Raw genomic sequence first — 21,383 nt, 5'->3', positions numbered from 1 at the left:
CATGGTCACCTCAAAACATATATTTTAAGTGGCATATGACACCCATGGAGAGTGTGAATAAATATGCTGATCTCCCCACACCATTTTTACCCGAGGTAGAACTGTTAGCAATCTTAGTGTGGAGGGCATTCATTTCCTCAGCTTTCCTTCAGTATTTTGCCTTTTCAGAAACTGCCATAATCACTCTACAACAGTCGTTGAAGTTAAGCTTTGTAGCAAATCTATTACTATTATTTTTATATAGAAAACTTTATAGTCTTGTTACTTAAGATATCAGTTGAAAGATTACATTCAAGCATAACCCCAGTCCAGATAATTCATAATTGTTTATCTCTTGAGATGTTCATGTTTGTTTCTTTATTAAAAAAACCTTTGGTCATTTTTTTAGATGTGCATCTTTCAGATAACTTTCAATGGGAAACCAAACCACCGAATACTATTTTTTTCTTCTTGGCCTCTCCAACAACCTTCAGCTCCAGATCTTCTTATTTTTCCTTTTCTTGTTGATTTATCTGCTAACTCTGTTGGGGAATGTAATAATCATGCTGCTTGTGAGGACCAGTCCACCTCTTCAGAGTCCTATGTACTTCTTCTTGAGTTACCTCTCTTTCCTTGATGTGTGTTATTCAACTGTCACTGTCCCAAAGATGTTGGAGATCATCATTGCCAAGCAGAAGACCATCTCTGTTGGTGGATGCTTCACTCAGGCATTCTTTATTTTGTTCTCGGCTACTGCTGAAGTTTTTATCCTCTCATCAATGGCTTATGATAGATACTGTGCTATATGTAAACCACTGCATTATGTGGAAATCATGAATGTGGCATTCTGCCAAAAGCTAGTGGCCAGTGCATGGATGATTAGTTTTGTTTATGCACTTGCAAACACATTGCCACTGTTAAGGCTACAGTTCTGTGGCTCAAATATCATAAATCATTTCAGTTGTGAGCTCCCTTCCATCCTTTCTCTCTCCTGCAATGATACTTTCTTCAATAAAATGCTGTTCTTCATTTCTGGGAGTACAGTTGGGCTTGTATCCCTGTTCCTCACTGTGCTGTCTTACATTCATATAATCTCCACCATACTGAGGATAAATTCATCTGAAGGGAGACGTAAAGCTTTCTCTACCTGCAGCTCCCACCTCACTGTAGTCAGTCTCTTCTATGGAACAGGTTACTTCCGATATCTGAGGCCAAGCTCAGCTTCGTCAGTACTTTTGGATGTAATATTGTCCATAGAATACAGCATTCTTACCCCTTTGTTAAATCCCATCATCTACAGCTTGCAGAACAAGGAGGTGAAAGCGGTGCTTAGGAGGATATTGAGAATGAAATCTTGATATTCATTCCCAATTCAAATCAACAGAATAGTGTGTAATGAGAAGATCGTGTCCCATTGGTTGTATGACCCCAATCTTTCATTTCATAAAACAGTTGATTAACATGGTTGTCAATAATTTTCCCTTCCATTACACGCCACAAACATTGCAAATTTTAGACGCACACATGCCCAATTCTCTTTAGCTTTTCTCCATGCATCTGTAAAGCAAATAAGCGATCTCATGGAAAAGGTCCACAAGGTTTGTATTCCAGCAGGTAAAAGTGGAGCCCATCAACTAGATTCAGTTTAGTAGGGTCTCTTCATTGGTCTGACTGATTGGGATTGCAAATCTGTCAATGGTAATTACGCATTGCCCAGTACATGTCAGTCCACACTACATGATTGATGGGTTATGTTCAGCTTTACTCAGCTGTGGGGAACTATGACTGCTGATTTTTAAGATGAACTATATTTTATAGAATTTCTTATTTGAATTGGTTTCAGAGAGAGGGTTTTATTATGTCTTAGGCAATTTTCTTTTAATCTGTAAGCATGCCTGCCAACTCATTCACTTGCCAAAATCAGAAGAGCCTAGCTTTGGCACTCCAGCAGTAACACCATTGCTCCTGCTCTAAAAAATAGTTATGGAACTTCATTCCCTAGTGTCTTCCTTCTACTACATGACTGGTCAGCAACATATGCCCTTTTGGCACTAAAATGCATGGGGAAATACACAAACAACTACACAAACAACATGGCAACCAAATTCTTAGCAGCTATATGATTAAAATTTACATCACCTGGCTCTAAGGAAACAATGAGGCATTTCAGATAGGCAAATTAGGCCAAATATCTGCAAAACTTTACTGGGTATGGTTTAGTGAGCATTAGTTTCTCAAAATACACACAAGAGCTACTTTTATTTTTATTTTTTTCTAAAAACATTTTCTAACTGCTTGGAGCAGCTAGAAAGCACAGTGCTTCATTGAAATGGCATCTAAAACTGACTTGGAAGTGGTTGTACATTATGGTGGGTAATGCTTTCTTTCTGCCCACTAAGGAAGCCCCTCTAAATCTGCAAGGGATATTATTGTACATATTTTCCATTGACACAAAATGCCATTTTTGTTGTTGTAAATAATAAAATACTTGATGCCACAATTCCTACACAAGTTTGCTTTCGCTGACTCTGCTAATATGTGTTATATCATGCACATGTCTCTTGGATGTGTGCTGATGCTTTCTACTGGACTCCAGCAAGAGGCACCTGCCATCAATTATAGGGGGGGAGTATGTTTTGTAATAAAATGATGGTTTAAATACATTGTGAATGAACTTGACATTCCAGTTGCTCCAAACAGCTTGAAATTGGGGTTATGATTACATTATTATTATTATTATTATTATTATTATTATTATTGAAGGAGAAAGCACAACCTTCAAACCACCTATAAAGTTACACATATACAAACAGAGAGACAGAGAGAAACAGTTAAAGAAATGCAGATTTCACAATAGTTATTTCCTAAAAATTGCAATGTAGACATGGAGCAGAGTGGGCTTTGCCAGTAGGCATATACCAAAATGGACACAAACTCAAGCAGATTCATTCTGCCCATTCCTGACTGAAAGTTGCAGTTGTTGACAATATGGAGTAGGATATGTGGCCCTGGTCTGTCTCATTGTAAGGCATCTCTATATCTAAAGGAGTCTATCACACCTTAATGTTCAACTGACTTGTAAAACCTATAATAAATGTGTTGTTGTTTTTTGGAAGGAAGAACTAATACAGTTTCATTTAATGAAAAAGGTATCCCTGGAGAAAGTCAGTTGGCAGGATAAATTTCATGGGATTAATTCCAGAAAAATGAGCATGACATCACATCACCATCCTTTCTATACCATCTTGCTCACTTAAAAAATTGTCCAGTACATAGGCAGAATGGACACTGAACAATGCACATTAAAAAAAATCAGGCTTTTGTAGAGTTGGCAGTGATTTCAATCATTCCCTTTCAGTGTGCACAGCAGGGACCCTGAAATATTTTTCCTTTCTGTCACAGTTGAAAAAACTTTGACCAGCTAGATGCTGTTTGGACTCGAGGTCGCATTCAGCCCCAGATGACAGGGCCAAAGGTCATGAACTGAAAACCAGCAACCGGTTCCCCAGCCATGATCTAAATGAGCAATATGATAATATGAGTGATCTTTATTTTCTTTGGGGATTTCACCAAGATTTGTTTCAAATCGTCATTTTTTAAAGTAATTGTAAAGTGGATGGAGATCTCTTTGAGATGCAGCTCCAGTCAAACCTAAGGGCAGTGGCAGTTGTTGCGCATCTGGATTAGCTATCAGGTAAGTGGCAATCTCTTTCTGATATTTATGAATAGTTTAATTCAGTGTGCTTTATGTGTGGCGATCTTAAATAGACAGTAACCAGTACATGCTATCAATTTGCAGAATTATTCAATATTTTCCTAAAGATTCCAGTGACTTGCACTTGGAAACACGAAATCACAGTAAATAACTAAGATTCACAAAGAAGCCAAACATATTTGCTAGTCTTCTGACAACTTTTTAGTACTTTCTAATCCTCCCAAATGTTTCAGCAGTTTAAAAATTCTACAAATTTGCTTCAAAATTTCACCCTTAAAAAATGAAAAATGTAGGCTGTTCTAGTATATACAAACCAGAAAGGACCAGTGTCTCCTATACTGGCTAAAGAGCTAAAAGCTCAGTGATAGAGCATCTGCTCTGCATGCAGAAAGTCTCAAGTTAATCCCTTGTACTTCCAGGTCAGACTAGACTTATTCTTTTCAGAAATTCTGGAGAGCCATTGCAAGTCTGTGTAGGCAGTACTGAGCTAGGTGGACCAATAAAGCACCAGTACCTAACCTAAAATCATGATCAACATATCCATACATCTAAAAATGCATCTTTTTCATGTATGCCAGCAGAACTCAGATGACATTATTGGTCTTACCAAGTAGACGTGGGTCTCAAAATTGAGATTGAACAGTTTCCACATTCAGAGCAGCATACCTAAGTTTGATCCATGAGGACAAATCTGGAAATGGAAGGGGGCTCACATGTTCTCAGAGCTGCTTCCTTTTTTATAATAGGCAGGTGTACAACAGGTCGAAGTTTTCCAACCACCAAATGTGTGCTAGGAAATAGTTTGACTGTTTATAGTCTTGCTTTTCATGCACAAAAACCTCTCTCCATTTTTTAAAAAATCCCTCCCTTCCCACATTTAACATTCTGTCTGGAATTTAGAGTTTGTAATTACATGGCCTTGTGCCCAGTATGAAACTATTGGGTCAGTGGTCTCCCTTTTCCCTGTCAGGTATGTAAAATGCTATGTTTTCCATCCATTCAGATCAAATAAACCTCACCCCCCAAGCGTTAAACATTAGCATGCATATTGACCTCCCTTAAAAAAGAAAGAAACAATCTTGAAGTGGTTGCACATGTGTGTGCATCCAATTTCCTTTTGTGCAGTGAGTGTGGAACTGCGAATGTGAAATCTCTACACAAACAATTAGCGCTTGAATCAACAGTCTAGTTCTTGGCTGCATCAAAGCAACCATAACTATGTCCAGATAGAGATACAGTAGATCATATTGAATTCAGTGGAGCTTACTCCCAGGTAAATAGGGTTAAAAATTCAGAAAATACTTCCCCTACATTTATACATTTATTAATCATTTTTCAGAGCTTTCTACAAATTGAATAAATTCTATTTCTTTTTTTAATTTGTACAGATGTTAAGGCTTTTACATTCATTGAGATGGAAAATCAAACTGCAATTACAGAGTTTATACTCTCAGGACTCTCCAGAGATCCACATCTTCAGGTGTTTCTGTTCTTGGTGTTCTTAATAATTTTTTTGGTAACATTGTTAGGAAATTCTGCAATCATGCTGGTGATTAGAACTGAGTGTAGCCTTCAAACCCCCATGTTCTTCTTTCTTAGTCATTTAGCTTTTGTTGACATCTGCTATTCATCTGTCACTGTTCCCAAGATGTTGGAAAATATCATAGCAAAGCAGAAAACGATTTCCTGGGAAGGATGCATTGCACAGATCTTCTTCTTTTTCCAGGTTGCTTGTGCTGAAGTATTCATCCTTTCAGCAATGGCTTATGACCGATACATTGCTATATGTGATCCACTGCATTATACCACAATCATGAAAAAAGAAATCTGCAGACAACTAGTGGGTGGATCTTGGGCTATGGGTACCTTCTATGCTGTGTTGAATGTTCCACCTTTGGTGAATTTGCATTTTTGCGGGAACAATATTATTGACCATTACAGCTGTGAGCTTCCTTCAGTCTTGGCCTTGGCTTGTACCCAGACCCTCATAAATTACATTGTTCTTCTTATCACTGTGTTGCTGTTTGGTCTTGGCTCCTTTCTCCTTACCCTCATCTCTTATGTTTACATTATTTCAACCATCGTGAAGATTCGTTCAGCAGAAAGCAGGCATAAAGCCTTCTCCACTTGCAGCTCTCACCTCATTGTGGTGGGATTGTTTTACATTGCAGCTTTTTTCCGGTACATGAAGCCAAGTTCAGAATCACTCGCCTACCTGGACAAATTAGTGTCGGTGCAGTACAGCATCTTAACTCCCATGTTAAACCCTCTCATTTACAGCTTGAAGAACAAGGATATCAAAAATGCTCTGTTGAAGAAGTTTGGAAAGTGTAAGTTTCTTCAATAAAATTAGACTCAATTCTAGAAAAGTGTACAGTGTCACAAGCTATCATTTAAAATGGTGTACATGTGTATATATCCGCCAAACATCTTAAGGGCTAATGAGGAGAGCAGCTTCCTGTTTTTAAAATGTCATGCTTCCCTTGATGCTGGATTTAGACTAAAAAAGACCCCAAAACAAAGCTGAGGCATAAGATTAGGTTGAAGAAGACAGAATTGGAATCAATTTCCTTTCATGGGGGAAAGAGACCAAGGGGTCATTTAACTAATGGGAAATATGGAAGGGTTCTTTTTTTCCCTTAATGGAAATCTGGAGAGAGAAAATGAATGATATGAATTATATAGGGGAAATGGAGTGAAATTTGAGTTCTGTGTTTATGGTTTGGATCTACTGCCTTGCATTTAGCTTCAGTTCTGGTGGACATCTTCTGCCTTCATCTAGTCTATCCCTCTGAATCCAGCCAATGGTCATCCAGCCCAATGCCTCTTGGAAGCTCAGGTAGAAGGTGAGGAAGCTGAACTTTTTCTCCAGGATCCAAGTCATATGCTTAAACTGCCACTAAACGAAAGCATAGGAATGGGGAACCTGATTGGTCACTTGGGTTTGCAGTGATGTAAACAACTCTTGAAGGGACAGAAGTTCGCTGTTTATGCATGAGGTTATTAGGAGTGAAGATGTGTTAGATGAAAAAGGAGAGTTTATCCATATATTGCTGAGGAAATGTGTTGGAGGCATGCCTAGGTAGGATTGGTGAGATTTGAAGCTAAGAATGGGTGGACTAATATAATCTATATCACTTTCTTGTGTGTCCATTCATAAATCCACACTTCCAGGATTGCTGAATTGATCACACTAATGTATCTGACCTTGTCCCTCCCACTCACCTTCCCAGTACACAGCAGAAACTGATATTCATAGGCTCTGAAGATAGCTAATATTAGCCAATATAGCTAATATTTGTTGTTAGCTTCCACAAGTATTTAAAGTGACCTAACTGAGAAGCAATCCCCACATCATATAGCAATGAAACCCCACTAGTTAGTTAAATATGTATTGCTTGAAGACTACAATTTTGTGGTATATTGCCACTCAAATTCATAATGTGAACCCTAGTTCTAGTATTAGCATTATCAGCCACTAAAATTATTATTTTTATAAAACAAAATGCAATTTTGTGCCTGAATGACATATTTGTAACCCAGCTGTCATCAGTCTGTATGTGCTTGCTTGTTTGCTTAAATGGTGCTTAATTGGTGAATTGTAACAGCAATGAGTATATGGGGTCTTCTTTGTTACCTTTTAAAGGAGCTATTCCAATCTTGTTTGTTTGTTTTCAAAAGCTGTGGTGAATTTTAATATTTTACATTCTTACTGGACTTAGTTTAACACATCTCTTACAATTAACAGGATGTTCAGGGCTGTTGTTGTTTTTTATAAAAAAATAATCACTATTGTTTCTTTTTTGTAATTATAGTACTATTACTTTTATGTAATATTTGTTTAATGGCTTTTAAAATTATGTGTGTTTTTGTTATGTTATTGTAAACCTGTTTGAAAGTGGGACATGATAGTGAACAAATAAATGTGACTATTCACCAAAACAGTAGTAAAGTGAGATTTAACTTTTGTCAAGCTGAAATCAATGTTGAACCAAGACATTTTGCTTTCTGATATGGAGTCCAAACGCTCCTCACAAGGATAAACATTTTTAAAACTTTTGCTGCATGATTCAATAAACTCCTGCTTGTAATCTATCTCCCTTTCAGAATTCTTACTGATGCCTGTTGCTTCACCCTCCTGAATGGCAGGGTTACCCTTGAATGAAATGTAAACTCTCATTTATGTTTGCCTTAGCTAAATTTCATACAGTTGCACTAGGGGTGCTCACACATTATATTAAACAAGTGTGCAATCAGTGTTCTTGTGTACATGAATAACTGCAGTATCAAAATACAGTGGTACCTCAGTCTACAAACAGTCCTGTTAACAAACTATTTGGGCAACAAACTCTGCAAAAACAGAAGTAGGTGTTCCGGCTAGCGAACTTTGCCTCGGAAGCCGAACGGAAGTTGAACGGTGGAAGGGCACTGGTGGCGGGAGGCCTCAGTAGGGAAAGCGCACCTCGGGTTAAGAATGCTTTGGTTTAAGCATGGACTTCCAGAACGAATTAAGACCATAGACCGATGTACCACTGTATACAGTACAGTGGTACCCCGCAAGAGGAATGCATCGGAAGACGAAAAACTCGCAAGACGAAAGAGTTTTTCGTTTTCTGAGGTGCTTCGCAAGACGGATTTCCCTAAGGGCTAGACAAAACGGCCCTGCCGCTCGTGTCATGGCGACGTGCACTGCACGCATGCTCGCTTCCCCACTCCTCTGGCTCCCTCCCACCTTCCCGCTGACGGTTGGTGCCTCGCGCCGCTGCCCACCCCCCTCGCGCGCTCCCCTCAGAGAGCCATTGCCGCCAGCGCCTCTCTCTCCCTGGTGGCGGTTCTGCCGTGTCGCGCTCCTGAGCTCCGCCGCCCTCCAGCAGCCGCATCGCACAGTGGCCACAATGTGCGGGTGAGTATGAGGTACCGGCTGCGGCAGCTGTCCTGCTTCTCCCTGCCCCTCCCCGCCGTTGTAAGTGTTTAAATGCAGTGGTGCTTCACAAGACGAAAAAACTCGTACAACGAAAAAACTCGCAGAACGAATTAATTTCGTCTTGCAAGGCACCACTGTATGCCAAAATCTGGTCCTTTATCTCATGAACTGTCATGTGAAATTCAGCAACAATATCTCCAGAGGCATCCAAATTGTTGCAGTTTGGAATGTTTCCTTGGCCGTCTTGAACAAAATAAACTTAGATGAAGCCTACATTCTTCACTCTGTTATAGATAAACAAAAATATAGCAACATTATATTTAGAGGCATTCAAGTTGCCACAGTTTGGAATCACCATGCCAGATTGGATAAAGGCACACCAATTGAGCAATTACATACTCATACATATTCAGAGGCACAAGAACCCTAATTGCCACAATTTGGAACCACCATGCCAACTGGTCCCAAGCTACCCTCTGCATGTTTATCCATATTTGCCACCATGGCAGAAAAACTTCTCCCACTAAAACAAAACGGAACAAAACTCACAGGCATTTGCAGGAATGCACTACGGATGAATTTAATTATCCTCTTGGGATGAGTATTTCTATATAAGTTGCTACATTCCACACTGAAAAATATATCCTCCAGGGTTTGTTATAGCAAGTATAATAACATCATGGCAAACACTCCACTTAGTCTTAGTGAGCAAGGGAACCATTCTTACTGACACATAAAAGGTGCTTTTTCCAATTCATTCCTGCCTTTTCAGTCAGGTAATTATATACAAAAGTTTGAGTCTCTGGTTCAAGGCAATGTCCTCCAAAAGCTTCTTGCATGTTTCTTGATTTTCTTTTCCCCTCTGTTTTTGCTGATCAGATTGGTTTTTCTTAGGCCTTTATAAAAGAAAAAAGAAGAAATGAAAAGAAGAGATATGTTTATGTATGATTTCATTGTGTTTTAAGGCAGAAATCCTTGCTTATGTGAGAACGAGCAGGAAGGAAAGAAAAAAACAGCATTTGAAATTTCTCACTCACTAGACATAAATTAGAACGTAGGAAGCGGAGCCATTACAAGGTAGTTTTCATCATCAGTGCAACCAAATTACAAACATAAAGCTAAAAAAGTGGTCCTGCAAATGCACACGTGGGTTAAATATGGGTTCCAGGTTTGAAAAGAATGAAGACTACTGTTCTAATCCACTCTTAATAGTAACATGGCATTTATTCCTTTTACATCTCTCTCTCTCTCCCTCCCTCCTATATTTTAAATTGCAGTATTTGTTAGGAAGAAGAGTAGCCCTACTGTGGTGATGGTCTAAATTTCAGTTGCCATTAATTTCCTTGCATTTCACTTCATTCTGTGTAAGAAAGTGGCACTGAAGGAGCACTTCTAAAGGCTGACTCACACACACACTAAATATTTCCATAGGATGATTTCTGCATATTTAGAGTGAGCAAACTGCTGCAAATGGGAACCTTCAGAAACAGAAATGAGATGCAATGTGATTGCCTGCTGATTTTATTATTGGCATTCAGCTCTTAAAGGGACAGAAAGTCTTCCAAGGAAAAGATGGCAACCCTGCACGTTAAATTGTACCAAACAGTCCTTAGGAAAAAAGGCTTGTGAGCCACTGATTTACTAAATCAATTCATTTTTTGTTAATCTTCAGTCCTTATGGAAGACAAATAGAGAAGTCTGTTCAAGCAGACTTTTAGAAACTGGTGAATAAGGCTGAGAAATGTTGAAAGATAGCAACTTCCCAACTGTGTGATCTCGATGATGGCAGCTGCTTTTGTTATTAGACCAGTTAGGATTTAACCAAAGATCCATATTATGGGTTTGAATATGAAATGATGCTCTCAGCATATTGAGGAAATTTTGATACTATTTATTTAAAATGTGTTATTTGTTATATAAGAACACCTCATTTTAATAAGCTTTATAACACTGATTACAGGCAAGTAAAAGACTGAAATGTCATGCATAGCTTGCATGGAATTATGTCCCACTGAGACCAGCTGGACTTCATTTCAAGGAAACATGAACTGGTTTGGGCTACAATGGCTGTTGGTTAATCTTGCTGTCTGGTCTGTGACTGCAATAAAGATTTATTGATTGGTTGGTTGGTTTCAATGATGCAGAAAAATTGAGCATGGACATTGACTTTTCAGTGGAGGTTAAAGCTGCTCAACATAGACTGAATCCAGCTCTTAATTGATATAAGTTTTTAGACTTATGGTTCCCATCTCAACAATATTTCAGATGCTTTAGACTACTATTCAGGAACAACAGAACAACTTTGCTGCAATCAGATGTTTGTTTGTTTTTCACAGATTACATTTTTGTTGGAAAGGAAATGGAAAATCAAACTACTGTGACATATTTTCTTCTTGTGGGATTTTCTTACAGTTTTCCAGTCCGTATTTGCCTCTTCCTGGTGTTTTTACTCATGTATGCAATAACTTTGGTAGGGAACACGATCATCATGATGGTAATAAAGAAAGACAGTAATCTACAGAGCCCTATGTACCTCTTCCTAAGTCAACTGTCTTTTCTGGATATTTGCTACTCTTCAGTCACGGTGCCTAAGGTTCTCCTGAATTTCTTCTATAGCCAAAGAATTTCTTACAGTACCTGCATCATGCAAATGTTTTTCATCATCCAGACAGGATGCACTGAAATCTTCCTTCTTACAGCAATGGCTTATGACCGATATGCTGCCATATGCAAGCCACTTCATTATGTTGAAACTATGAACATACCATTCTGTAAACTGCTGGTGGGAGGTGCCTGGGCAATAGGTTTTGTACATGCATTGATTAATACATTTCCTGTTCTGAAGCTGGTGTTCTGTGGTCCAAACACTATCAGGCATTTCAGCTGTGAACTCCCATCTCTCTTGGCCTTATCTTGCACAGAAACCTTTGTGAATGTGATAACATTCTTAATTACAAGTAGTGCAGTAGTGCTTTCATCAATCTGTGTCATGCTGGTGTCATATACCTACATAGTCTCTATGGTTCTGAAGCTGAATTCAGTAGAAGCTAAAAGAAAAACATTCTCCACCTGCAGTTCCCATCTCATTGTTGTCATTTTATTTTATGGCACTGCCTGCTTTAGGTATTTAAGGCCGAATTCAGCCTCGTCTGTACTACTGGATGAACTCTTTTCCACCCAATATAGCATTTCAACCCCCATGCTGAACCCCATTATTTACAGTCTGAAAACCAAAGAAGTGAAAGAAGCCATCAAGAAACTGATGGGGTACAAAAACGTGATACCTCCTGCTGTATAATTATTATTATTATTTAAAAAGAGTCGCATATAGCAGACAATTCAAAAATTTGTCATGTGGGTATAGAATTAGTTGTATTTATAGGAATTACTTTTCTGTGGTCATTTAAAGTATAATAAAGCCATGCTGTTTAATTCTGAATCAATTTTCATCTCTCTAATTTACAATAAGATTTCTGTCTGTCTGTTTCTCATAAAAAAGAATAAACACCCAATAATATGTGTATAAAATCTGAACATTTCCCGATCAATCATAATATTTGAAGGACCACCTGTTTCCATATTAATGTGCCTATATATTAAGAACTTCATGTTGCAATCATGAACACATTTACTAGTGAATAAGGCCCATTGGAGTCAACTGAATTTACTTTTGAGTAGGCCCATTTGTGCAGGATTGTGTTGTCAATGGAGGTCTTCTATGGGACTATGCCACTATGAAATGAGATGTTTGTTTCCAGAAAGAGATCCTTCTCAGTGGTGATGTCTCAGTTGTTGAAAGTTCTCCCCAAGGAATTTTCATTATTACTCAATTGACTGTCCTTTCAACACCAAAGTCCTTCTTAGTTTCCAAGGATCTTTTTGATTGTAATAGTAGTCCTTCTGGATGTTTTATGCTGCCTTTATGATAATGTTGTATTACAATTGACCTTGTAATTATTGTATTCTATACATAAATGACTATGTTTATATAACCTTATAATAATAAAAAATTAGGATAATAAATAATAATAAATACCTTAAAATGGACCATGAATTCTTTAGCTTTATCCTATTTATGGTTGCAATAATTATTTTTCAACTTTGCTAACAATAATGCAGATTACATTATTGAAATGAATGGGACTTCCAGTTCGGAGCTGCCATGGCGAACAGCAATTCCCATGATAGCGGATGCTGGGTGTGCAGATAATTAAGGTTAATTTGAGAGTAATTATCCCTGCAAGCCCCCCCCCAGCTCAGGGGGTGGGTGAGTTCTCACTTGCAGATCATCCGATACCTGCTTCTTGTTTCTATGATGCGGGACAGGGGATGCAGAGTGCATAGCACTGCACGTATCAGTAACTTTCCAACACAGTCACCATGAGCAGTGGTTCCTCTGTTTTTTAAGATAGATATGAATTTAGACTTAAAAAACAGACATGTTCTGGAAGAAGGAGACAAGATAACCTGCTAAATGAATCAGGCACTGAGTGCAAAGGTCTTCATCTGGAGAGGACTATCGTCGTAACCGGATTGGAACGCAGGTGGAGGGAAGCCTTAGTTTTTTCTCTATACATGCACTACATAGTTTTATGATTTGGCAACCCTTCACTGAAGAAAGAAAAAATAATTTCTAATGGAATATAATTATCAATGGATTGTAATTAGTAATGGAATGCAAGAGGGAATCAACAAAAACTTTATAATTTTTACGGACTAAGTCAGCCCGGAGCAAGGCTAGAGGCCAAAGAAACATGGTGGAGAGGATTGCACAGTAAGAATTAAGTTCTCGGAGTGGCGTGGGTGGGAATGCCAGAAATAATGGATTACAACAGGAAAGGAAAGACAAACTTTAAAATATATCACACAGAGAAAGTTAGAAGATATAACCCCCTCTGGAAAATTAACAGAGATGGAACAGTTAAAAATACGAATGAAAGTCATTATGTCAGTGGCTGCAAAGATAAAGGAATAACATCGGAATGGTATTATTCGGATTAAATAAGAATGGAAGCAGGAGAAGGAGCAACAACAGTATCTCCACAAGACCAGAACATAGGAAGTCACCCAAAAATGTTTAATTTGGAATGGAATAATTGGTTTTTAAAAATTATTTTATGATTTGGTATTGTATCAATGTGGCTTATATTGGATTATTATTAATGAAAAATTAATATAAATTATTGAGGGACGCGGGTGGCACTGTGGGTAAAAGCCTCAGCGCCTAGGGCTTGCCGATCGAAAGGTCGGCAGTTCGAATCCCCGCAGCAGGGTGCGCTCCCGTTACTCGGTCCCAGTGCCTGCCAACCTAGCAGTTCGAAAGCACCCCCGGGTGCAAGTAGATAAATAGGGACCGCTTACTGGCGGGAAGGTAAACGGCGTTTCCGTGTGCTGCGCTGGATCGCCAGATGCAGCTTTGTCACGCTGGCCACGTGACCCGGAAGTGTCTCCGGACAGCGCTGGCCCTCGGCCTCTTGAGTGAGATGGGCGCACAATCCTAGAGTCTGTCAAGACTGGCCCGTACGGGCAGGGGTACCTTTACCTTTACCTTTAATATAAATTATTATAATAAAAAAATTATCATTAGTGAAATGAATGGGTTAGGAAAGGAAGGGAAACTCTGTGGTATCCCATAACTTTGGCATATGAGACCCTATTCTTGCTCCTGTTAGAAACATGGCAGGCAAGGACATTTAAGGAATAGCTCCAATATTATGAAAAGCCTTCCCTACAGAGCCCTCTCAGCCCCCCTTGTCTCTTTCCAGACCAGTGTTGTCATGGCTAGATGCAAAGGTTGGTGTGGCTTGTTTCTATATATACTCACACACCCCTCTGCATCATTATCATCCATCCAAGCAAGAGGCGTTATCAGAGTTCAAGAACACAAAGTTGGTCTGCCAACAGGCCTGGTGCCTGAAACCAGCCCCCCGCAGAGCATGCCCTTGGAGATCCTGTCATCTTCTATTCTATGGACAGGACCAAGATAGCATAGATGTCAGTCACTGAGACAGGAGTGTTAACTTACTTGGAATGTGGGCATGGAAAAGCATCTTTATCTGATACTCTTTGGGAAGACGAGCCATTTCCATTGGGTTAGGTAACAGGAGTGAACATTTTTGTAACATGCAAAAAGAAAGGCTCACAGTTTCATCAAGTTTTTCTTGAAAGATGGCCAAATGATAGGCCAAATTCCAAAGAGCCCAAGATGAGAATAAGATCATTCTGGCTGGAATGGTCCTCTTATCATGTCTGATGGAGGACACAATGTCTGTGAATGTGTGTAGATGCTAGCCTGTTGTATGAAGGCAATATATACATTCATTTCTTCACCCACTTTTGCCTTTGGCTCTTCCAACCATTCATTAATGAGCTTGTTTTGTTACAGAGGTGCAAATGAAATTATAGATTTTAAATTGTTTATTATCAGTGCAGTAGAAACCCAAGGTCCACTGGGATGAAAGAGTTTGGATTTGGCTGATCTTGGGCTTTCCTGGCAGAGCCGGGGTTATGGAAACAAAAGTCCCTCACCAGTCTCAGTCAGGGTTTAGTCATCAGAACTTCTACCAGAAGGGGTATCCTGGGGATGTGGCAGGAGTGGGATGGAATAAGGGGAGACTTATACCTATTTCAAACTGCTTTCAGCTTGGTGCATGACCCAGCAGCTGGGCAGAACATAGCTGGCAAAATTCCTCCTGAACAACATTTGGAATAGTGATAATCTACATCAGCCTAAGTGTGATAACTTACACCAGCTTTCTATAGTTAGGATTGCTCTGTACTATATATATTCTACTGGTAAAACTTTAATATTTCCCATCACCTGCAGTATACTGTTTTTGAGTGGAGACATTTCACCCATTTACCTACAAATAATCAAATGTACATTTCTTCCCATCTACACACATACCCATGCGGGACGCGGGTGGCGCTGTGGGTAAAACCTCAGTGCCTAGGACTTGCCGATCGCATGGTCGGCGGTTCGAATCCCCGCGGCGGGGTGCGCTCCCGTCGTTCGGTCCCAGCGCCTGCCAACCTAGCAGTTCGAAAGCACCTCTGGGTGCAAGTAGATAAATAGGGACCGCTTACCAGCGGGAAGGTAAACGGCGTTCCGTGTGCTGCGCTGGCTCGCCAGATGCAGCTTGTCACGCTGGCCATGTGACCTGGAAGTGTCTGCGGACAGCGCTGGCTCCCGGCCTATAGAGTGAGATGAGCGCACAACCCTAGAGTCTGGCAAGACTGGCCCATACGGACAGGGGTACCTTTACCTTTACCTTTACACACATACCCAAAATAAACCACCCCAAAGTCAAGAACCAGAGCTCTAAATATAATACTGCAATTCTGCTGGAGAAAAAGAGTAAAATGTTCTTGCTTAACTCATGAGTTGAGGAATACTTTTCTGAGAGCTGCTTTGACATCCTTATTTCTTAAAGTGTAGACTATAGGATTCAGAGTTGGTGTAACCAGTGTGTATAGGGCAGCAACCACCTTGTCTCGCTCAAAAGAGTAGCTGGAGGCTGGTCGTATGTAAGTATAGATGACAGTTGAGTAATATAAGGACACAACAATGAGATGTGATGAACAAGTGGAGAAAGCCTTCTTCTTCCCTTCAGAGGTCCTGATATTTAAGATTGCCTTAACAATGAAGCAGTAAGATAAGCATGTTATTAAGAAGTCCCCCATAGCAAGAAATATGTCTGCTGTGAATACCCAGACTTCATTGATTCTTACTGGGCTGCAGGAGAGAGCCAGAAGTGGAGGAATCTCACAGAAGAAGTGATTGATACCATTGGGGCCACAGAAAGTGAGCCGCATAATCAGGCCAGTGTGAACCCATGAGTTTGTAATGGCGATAAGGATCACCACTGTGGAGAGTGCGAAACATACTGTCTTGTTCATCATGATGCTATAACGCAAGGGGTGGCATATAGCTACATAGCGATCATAAGCCATGACAGTGAAGAGCACCATCTCAGCTCCCAAACACCATGTAAAGGAATAGAGCTGGGCTATGCAGCCAGAATAGGAGATTCTCTTGCTAAAAGTTGCTATGTTTGTCAGCATCTTGGGAATGATGGTGGAAGTGCAGACTATATCTACCACAGCCAAATGGAACAGGAAGAAATACATGGGTGTATGAAGTTTGGGATAAGAAAAGATGGCAGCAATGATTGCTGCATTTCCGATCAGGGCAACTATATAAATGGAAAGGAAGAGAATGAAGAGGAAGATCTGCAGCTTGGGATGCTCAGAGAGGCCCATCATCATGAATGCTGTCACACAGCTCCTGTTCCTTACTGCAACTTGGCCACATGATCTGTTGATGCAAAAGAATGTCCATGATAGCTTCTCTATAAAATGAATCAACAACTATGAAAAACAAGTGTAGTTAAAGTAATGTTTTATATCAATAGACAGTTGCTTTCCTCATTCTTTTCTAAAAACATTGATTTCACTTCCTTTAAAGCTAACTGTTATATTGGAGCATGTATATTAAAATTTAAGCATTTTGGTACTGCTGTTTTTTAAGCTAACATTTATTATTAAGAATTCTAGCAGCATGGAATGGCTAAAAAGCACAACAGCTATCATAAACATTATTGTGATATATCACCAAATAGTAAAATTTCTACAACTCACAATATATTTTAGTGATGTGCTGCAAGGACTAAGACAAATGATTGCTTCTTATGAAAAGACCAAAAGATAGTATATTTACATGTCATCAAAGTACTGCTTTTCCATGCTTGTGTTCTCTTACTCCTTAGGTTAGTTCTGTTACCATAGAACACAGATAATGCTACAATGCGCTCAGTTGGCAAGAACATGCCAATATGAATGTGTGGAATGATATATAGGTGACTACAGAGAGAACAATTTCCAAAACAACTCCATATTGGATCCTAAAGGAACAATTAAAATTTTAGTTTGTTTATGAAATGACATCACACAAATCCCTCCTTTCTCTTCGATTTATCATTAAAGTTCCTTGTTAAATTATATTTTATTGCAATAAGGATAACAACCCCTCTGAAGATTCATCAGAACATTGCATCATTTCATCCCTGGTGTTCCCCAAGCAGAGCAAATGAAATGAATGTAGCTCCTGGGATTGACCTACTCCCAATACTTAGCTCACATTCTCCCCCCACCCCATATCACCATAACAAGTCTCTGATTGTCTGACCTGTTCTACATGGCCAATGTAACATTAGAAAAGTTTTGTGGCACGTTTTATTTTCTTATCATAATGTACTACAAATTTTGAAAAATGGTTTTCTTTTTCTCAATAGGTTAGATAATATATTTCAATATGTTATCATCAAACTCAGCATGAGAGCTCCTGAGGTGGGGCCTGTGGCCCTCATCAATATTTGGATGCCAGGTGCCATTTAGAACCGAGATGGTGGACCAAAGGCTCCAACTTCCAAGGGAGAATGGGGAGCTGATGTCACAGAGTGTGTGATGTCAGGATGTTGGCGCTCCTGTGATAGAAAGCATGACTTGGGTATGACTTCACATGATTTGGGGCATGCAGCATCAAAAACAAGTCAATTTTGATGCCACTGAAGATATTGTTCCCCATTTGGTAGAACTTCACCAAATTTGATATATACATGTCAGGGGTACCAACCTGAATAAAATGGGGGGGGGGGTGGCAGGTAAACCCTATCCTGCATAATTGATCACAAGACACAGCACACGCACACCATTTGGATGGCAATGGCCATCAAGTTTGGGGGGACCTAGCCAGCCCCCTCAAATATTTCATTGGGGGGTTGAAGGGAGCTTGGCCCCAAGAGTTGGTTCATATGATACACATACAGCCCCCAAATTCACAAATTTCTTTTAATAATAATAATTTAATAATAATTTATTATTTATACCCCGCCCATCTGGCTGAGTTTCCCCAGCCACGCTGGGTGGCTCCCAATCAAGTGTTCAAAACAGTACAACGTTAAATATTAAAAACTTCCCTGAACAGGGCTGCCTTTTAATTTCCAGCACCAGGAACTCCCCCTAGTAGTGAATAAGCCAGACAGCCTGTTTTCTATACAAATAATACCACCAAAGTAGTTGCAGGTCCAGGCATCATGCTCCCCAACCCCCAGATAAATAAAAGACGAATAAGTCTGGTTTGGATTGAAACAGGCCACAACTTTATTGAATACTTACGGTCTACCCACCGGAAATGATGCGTAGGTCAACCCAGGCGTGGATTCCTAAAACTTACATGAAATAGGTGGACCCCCGCGGGGACTGTTGTCTGGGAGAGTACCATCAGCCTTGGCCTGACCTGGGCACACAGACATGACCACTCCCCTCAGATCCCTTTATTAGGATACCCCAGCGTTTGGAGGGGCAGGTGGAGACTACAGCCTCCCCTCCGTCCAAGACTAAGGATTATCCCAATGCCCCAACCGCCAATCAAGCAAAACAGTCACTACCAAACTACACACATCTGCATTCAAGCCCTGATACTTCCTTCAACGTCTGCCAACCAAATATCATTTCCTGTGGAGAAAATGTGCATGCCATCAGGCCTAAACAGAGTCTCTTCTGAGAATGTAATACTGGGGTGCTGGATCACCCAGCCACTCGGTTGCAATATGCAGCACCTAACTGTGTGGCTAGCCCTTTTCCAAGCACAATTGATTCCCACTGGGTCTGGGTTGCACCACTGTCATCTCTCAAGCATATCGGACCAGCCAAGGCATAAGCCAGACAGCCTGTTTTCTATAAAAATAGAACCACCAAAGTCATCATAGTAAAAACAAGAATAAGAGCAACAATAGAGCTCCCTTCCTCCATTCATTCATCAAAATGGGGGCTAGATGAACCTGCCTTTGCCTAGGTATTTTAAAAATAAACCTGTAATAAGTCAATTTATAAATTAATGCTATGACCGTTGATAAGATCTTTGAAGGACAATATAAATTTCTAGATTTCTCTCTCTGCAGATGGAGAGAAAACCAATCACGTCTGTTGCTTCTGTGTGTCGGAACTTTGGTGTCAGAGAGTGTAAAAAAGAGGTGTGCTGGGAGAGGCTGTTGATACACAGAGTCCAAAAGTTTTCCACTCTCCTGATCTGTCATTGAAACTATGACAGACCTAGAGCTGGTGTAGCTTATTTCCATCCCAGAGATATATAACTCTCCAAAACAAGGACTAAGTGAGCCTGGGCTTTAGATGTGATCGTTTGACTAAATTTCATTTCCCCTTCCTCAGAGTATTATTATTGCTCTGTTAGTTACATCATGTTCCTTTTGCCTCCCCCCACCCCAGATACTCTATAGTACCTTGGAATGCACTAGGGTTTAAATGTGCTAATGAACACCTATCAATTCAAATGGGGGATAGATATGGGACAAGAGATCCCACTAGATACTTTGTGGGTTTGAAAGCATATCTAGAAGCAAAACATCTACAAAATAATATTTAGATGACACTCAATTCCTCCTATAATTAATCTTATATATAGGGATCAAGCAATGTATGGCAAAGGTTAAAAGCAAGAAGTGACAATATATTATTGCAGATTTTACTGTTGTGCAGTTTGAAGTGAAAGCTGACTCCTTTTGGAAATGAAAACTGCCTCTTTTTGGAAATGAAGCATTGTCAACATTGAAATTTGAATTATAAGTGTATTTGAAAAATGGGCTAAATGTTGACATCAGTAGAATGAATAGAACAAATCCTCATCATCTTCCAGGTGCCTCAGAGTGCCTTCTCCCAGTGGCACCATCACTTCAACTAAAGTAAGATTTAAAGGTAGCTGATAGCTTTCCTCGAAAGCCTGTCTACAATGAGATCAAACCAGTTTTCATCAGACATCCAACATATAGAAGGCAATTGGCTCCAAGTTATAAAATACCAGCAATGATACAAAAGAGCAAATAGGGATGAAGGTAAATCTTTCATGTTACTTAAGAGTTTCTTCATAATGTAAATTGGTTAATTATTAAAGGATAATAAATGACTTGTGTTTTGCCCAACCCCATTTAAAGGGTTTGTAATATGTGGCTTGACATAGTATTTCACATAGCATTTTGTAAGCAATGATTTTTCACACAATCACTTAAATCTCTGAACTCTAACTTCTTGCACAAAAAATGTCAACTCGTTTTCAGATACTCACATATAGCTATATTTAAGGGCTTTGAAACAGCCCAGTTGGATATGAATGAGAATATTTTAAAAGTGGATATTTCTGGCTGAGTTATGATGATTGCATGTACGTGTTTTTAAAAGAAGGACACAGAAGATTTGAATATAACTATTTTTTGATTAACCAACTCTTAGAGAAGAATTTGAATTATGGAAAACTTTCAAAAACTGGTGGAAAGATTTAGGCAGCCTATTCTTACTAATGTTGATATTTACTGAGGATGAATATAAAAATGAAATTGGGTTATTTAGGCCTTATTTATTATTTATTTATTTCAAGGCTTGGCAGTCCATAAGAAGCTATTTGCTAATATAAGAAAATTTAGGTTATAAACATCAACTAGCAAGTTATTTAGACCATAGTAGATGCTGCTCCCAAATGAAAGAACAATTGCTTTGCAAATATTTGCCAGCTGAAGAAAGAAACTGCCAAATCTCTTGTGTGAGTGAGAGAGGGAGAAAGTGAATGGAAAAACTAAGCTTCTATCTGGATAACCAAGTTAACACAATTTGCCTGTCTAGGTTATCAGCCAGGAGGCAGTGGAAGACAGGAGTGCCTGGTGTGCTCTGGTCCATGGGGTCACGAAGAGTCAGACA

At 39.6% G+C, this 21,383-nt stretch overlaps 4 protein-coding genes across 4 annotated transcripts; 3 read left to right on the top strand and 1 right to left on the bottom strand.

The window, feature by feature from the left end:
- Positions 1-413: 413 nt before the first annotated feature.
- Positions 414-1,337, top strand: LOC310662114 (olfactory receptor 5BS1-like; the record flags this gene model as incomplete). Its single annotated transcript, XM_083408882.1, has 1 exon — positions 414-1,337. One exon carries the CDS (start codon positions 414-416, stop codon positions 1,335-1,337), a length of 924 nt encoding a protein of 307 aa, XP_083265008.1.
- Positions 1,338-5,108: 3,771 nt separating this feature from the next.
- On the top strand, positions 5,109-6,041 carry LOC310663406 (olfactory receptor 8S1-like; the record flags this gene model as incomplete). Its single annotated transcript, XM_083411225.1, has 1 exon — positions 5,109-6,041. One exon carries the CDS (start codon positions 5,109-5,111, stop codon positions 6,039-6,041), a length of 933 nt encoding a protein of 310 aa, XP_083267351.1.
- Positions 6,042-10,977: 4,936 nt separating this feature from the next.
- LOC310662113 (olfactory receptor 5BS1-like) lies at positions 10,978-11,916 on the top strand (the record flags this gene model as incomplete). Its single annotated transcript, XM_083408881.1, has 1 exon — positions 10,978-11,916. One exon carries the CDS (start codon positions 10,978-10,980, stop codon positions 11,914-11,916), a length of 939 nt encoding a protein of 312 aa, XP_083265007.1.
- Positions 11,917-15,995: 4,079 nt separating this feature from the next.
- Positions 15,996-17,363, bottom strand: LOC310662547 (olfactory receptor 13G1-like; the record flags this gene model as incomplete). Its single annotated transcript, XM_083409483.1, has 2 exons — positions 15,996-16,935; positions 17,338-17,363. 2 exons carry the CDS (start codon positions 17,361-17,363, stop codon positions 15,996-15,998), a joined length of 966 nt encoding a protein of 321 aa, XP_083265609.1.
- Between the last annotated feature and the right edge of the window lie 4,020 nt (positions 17,364-21,383).

Source organism: Podarcis tiliguerta, assembly GCF_965153285.1.
Source record: "Podarcis tiliguerta genome assembly, chromosome: 13".
NCBI lineage: Eukaryota > Metazoa > Chordata > Lepidosauria > Squamata > Lacertidae > Podarcis > Podarcis tiliguerta.
This window is presented reverse-complemented; position numbering and strand designations above follow the sequence as displayed.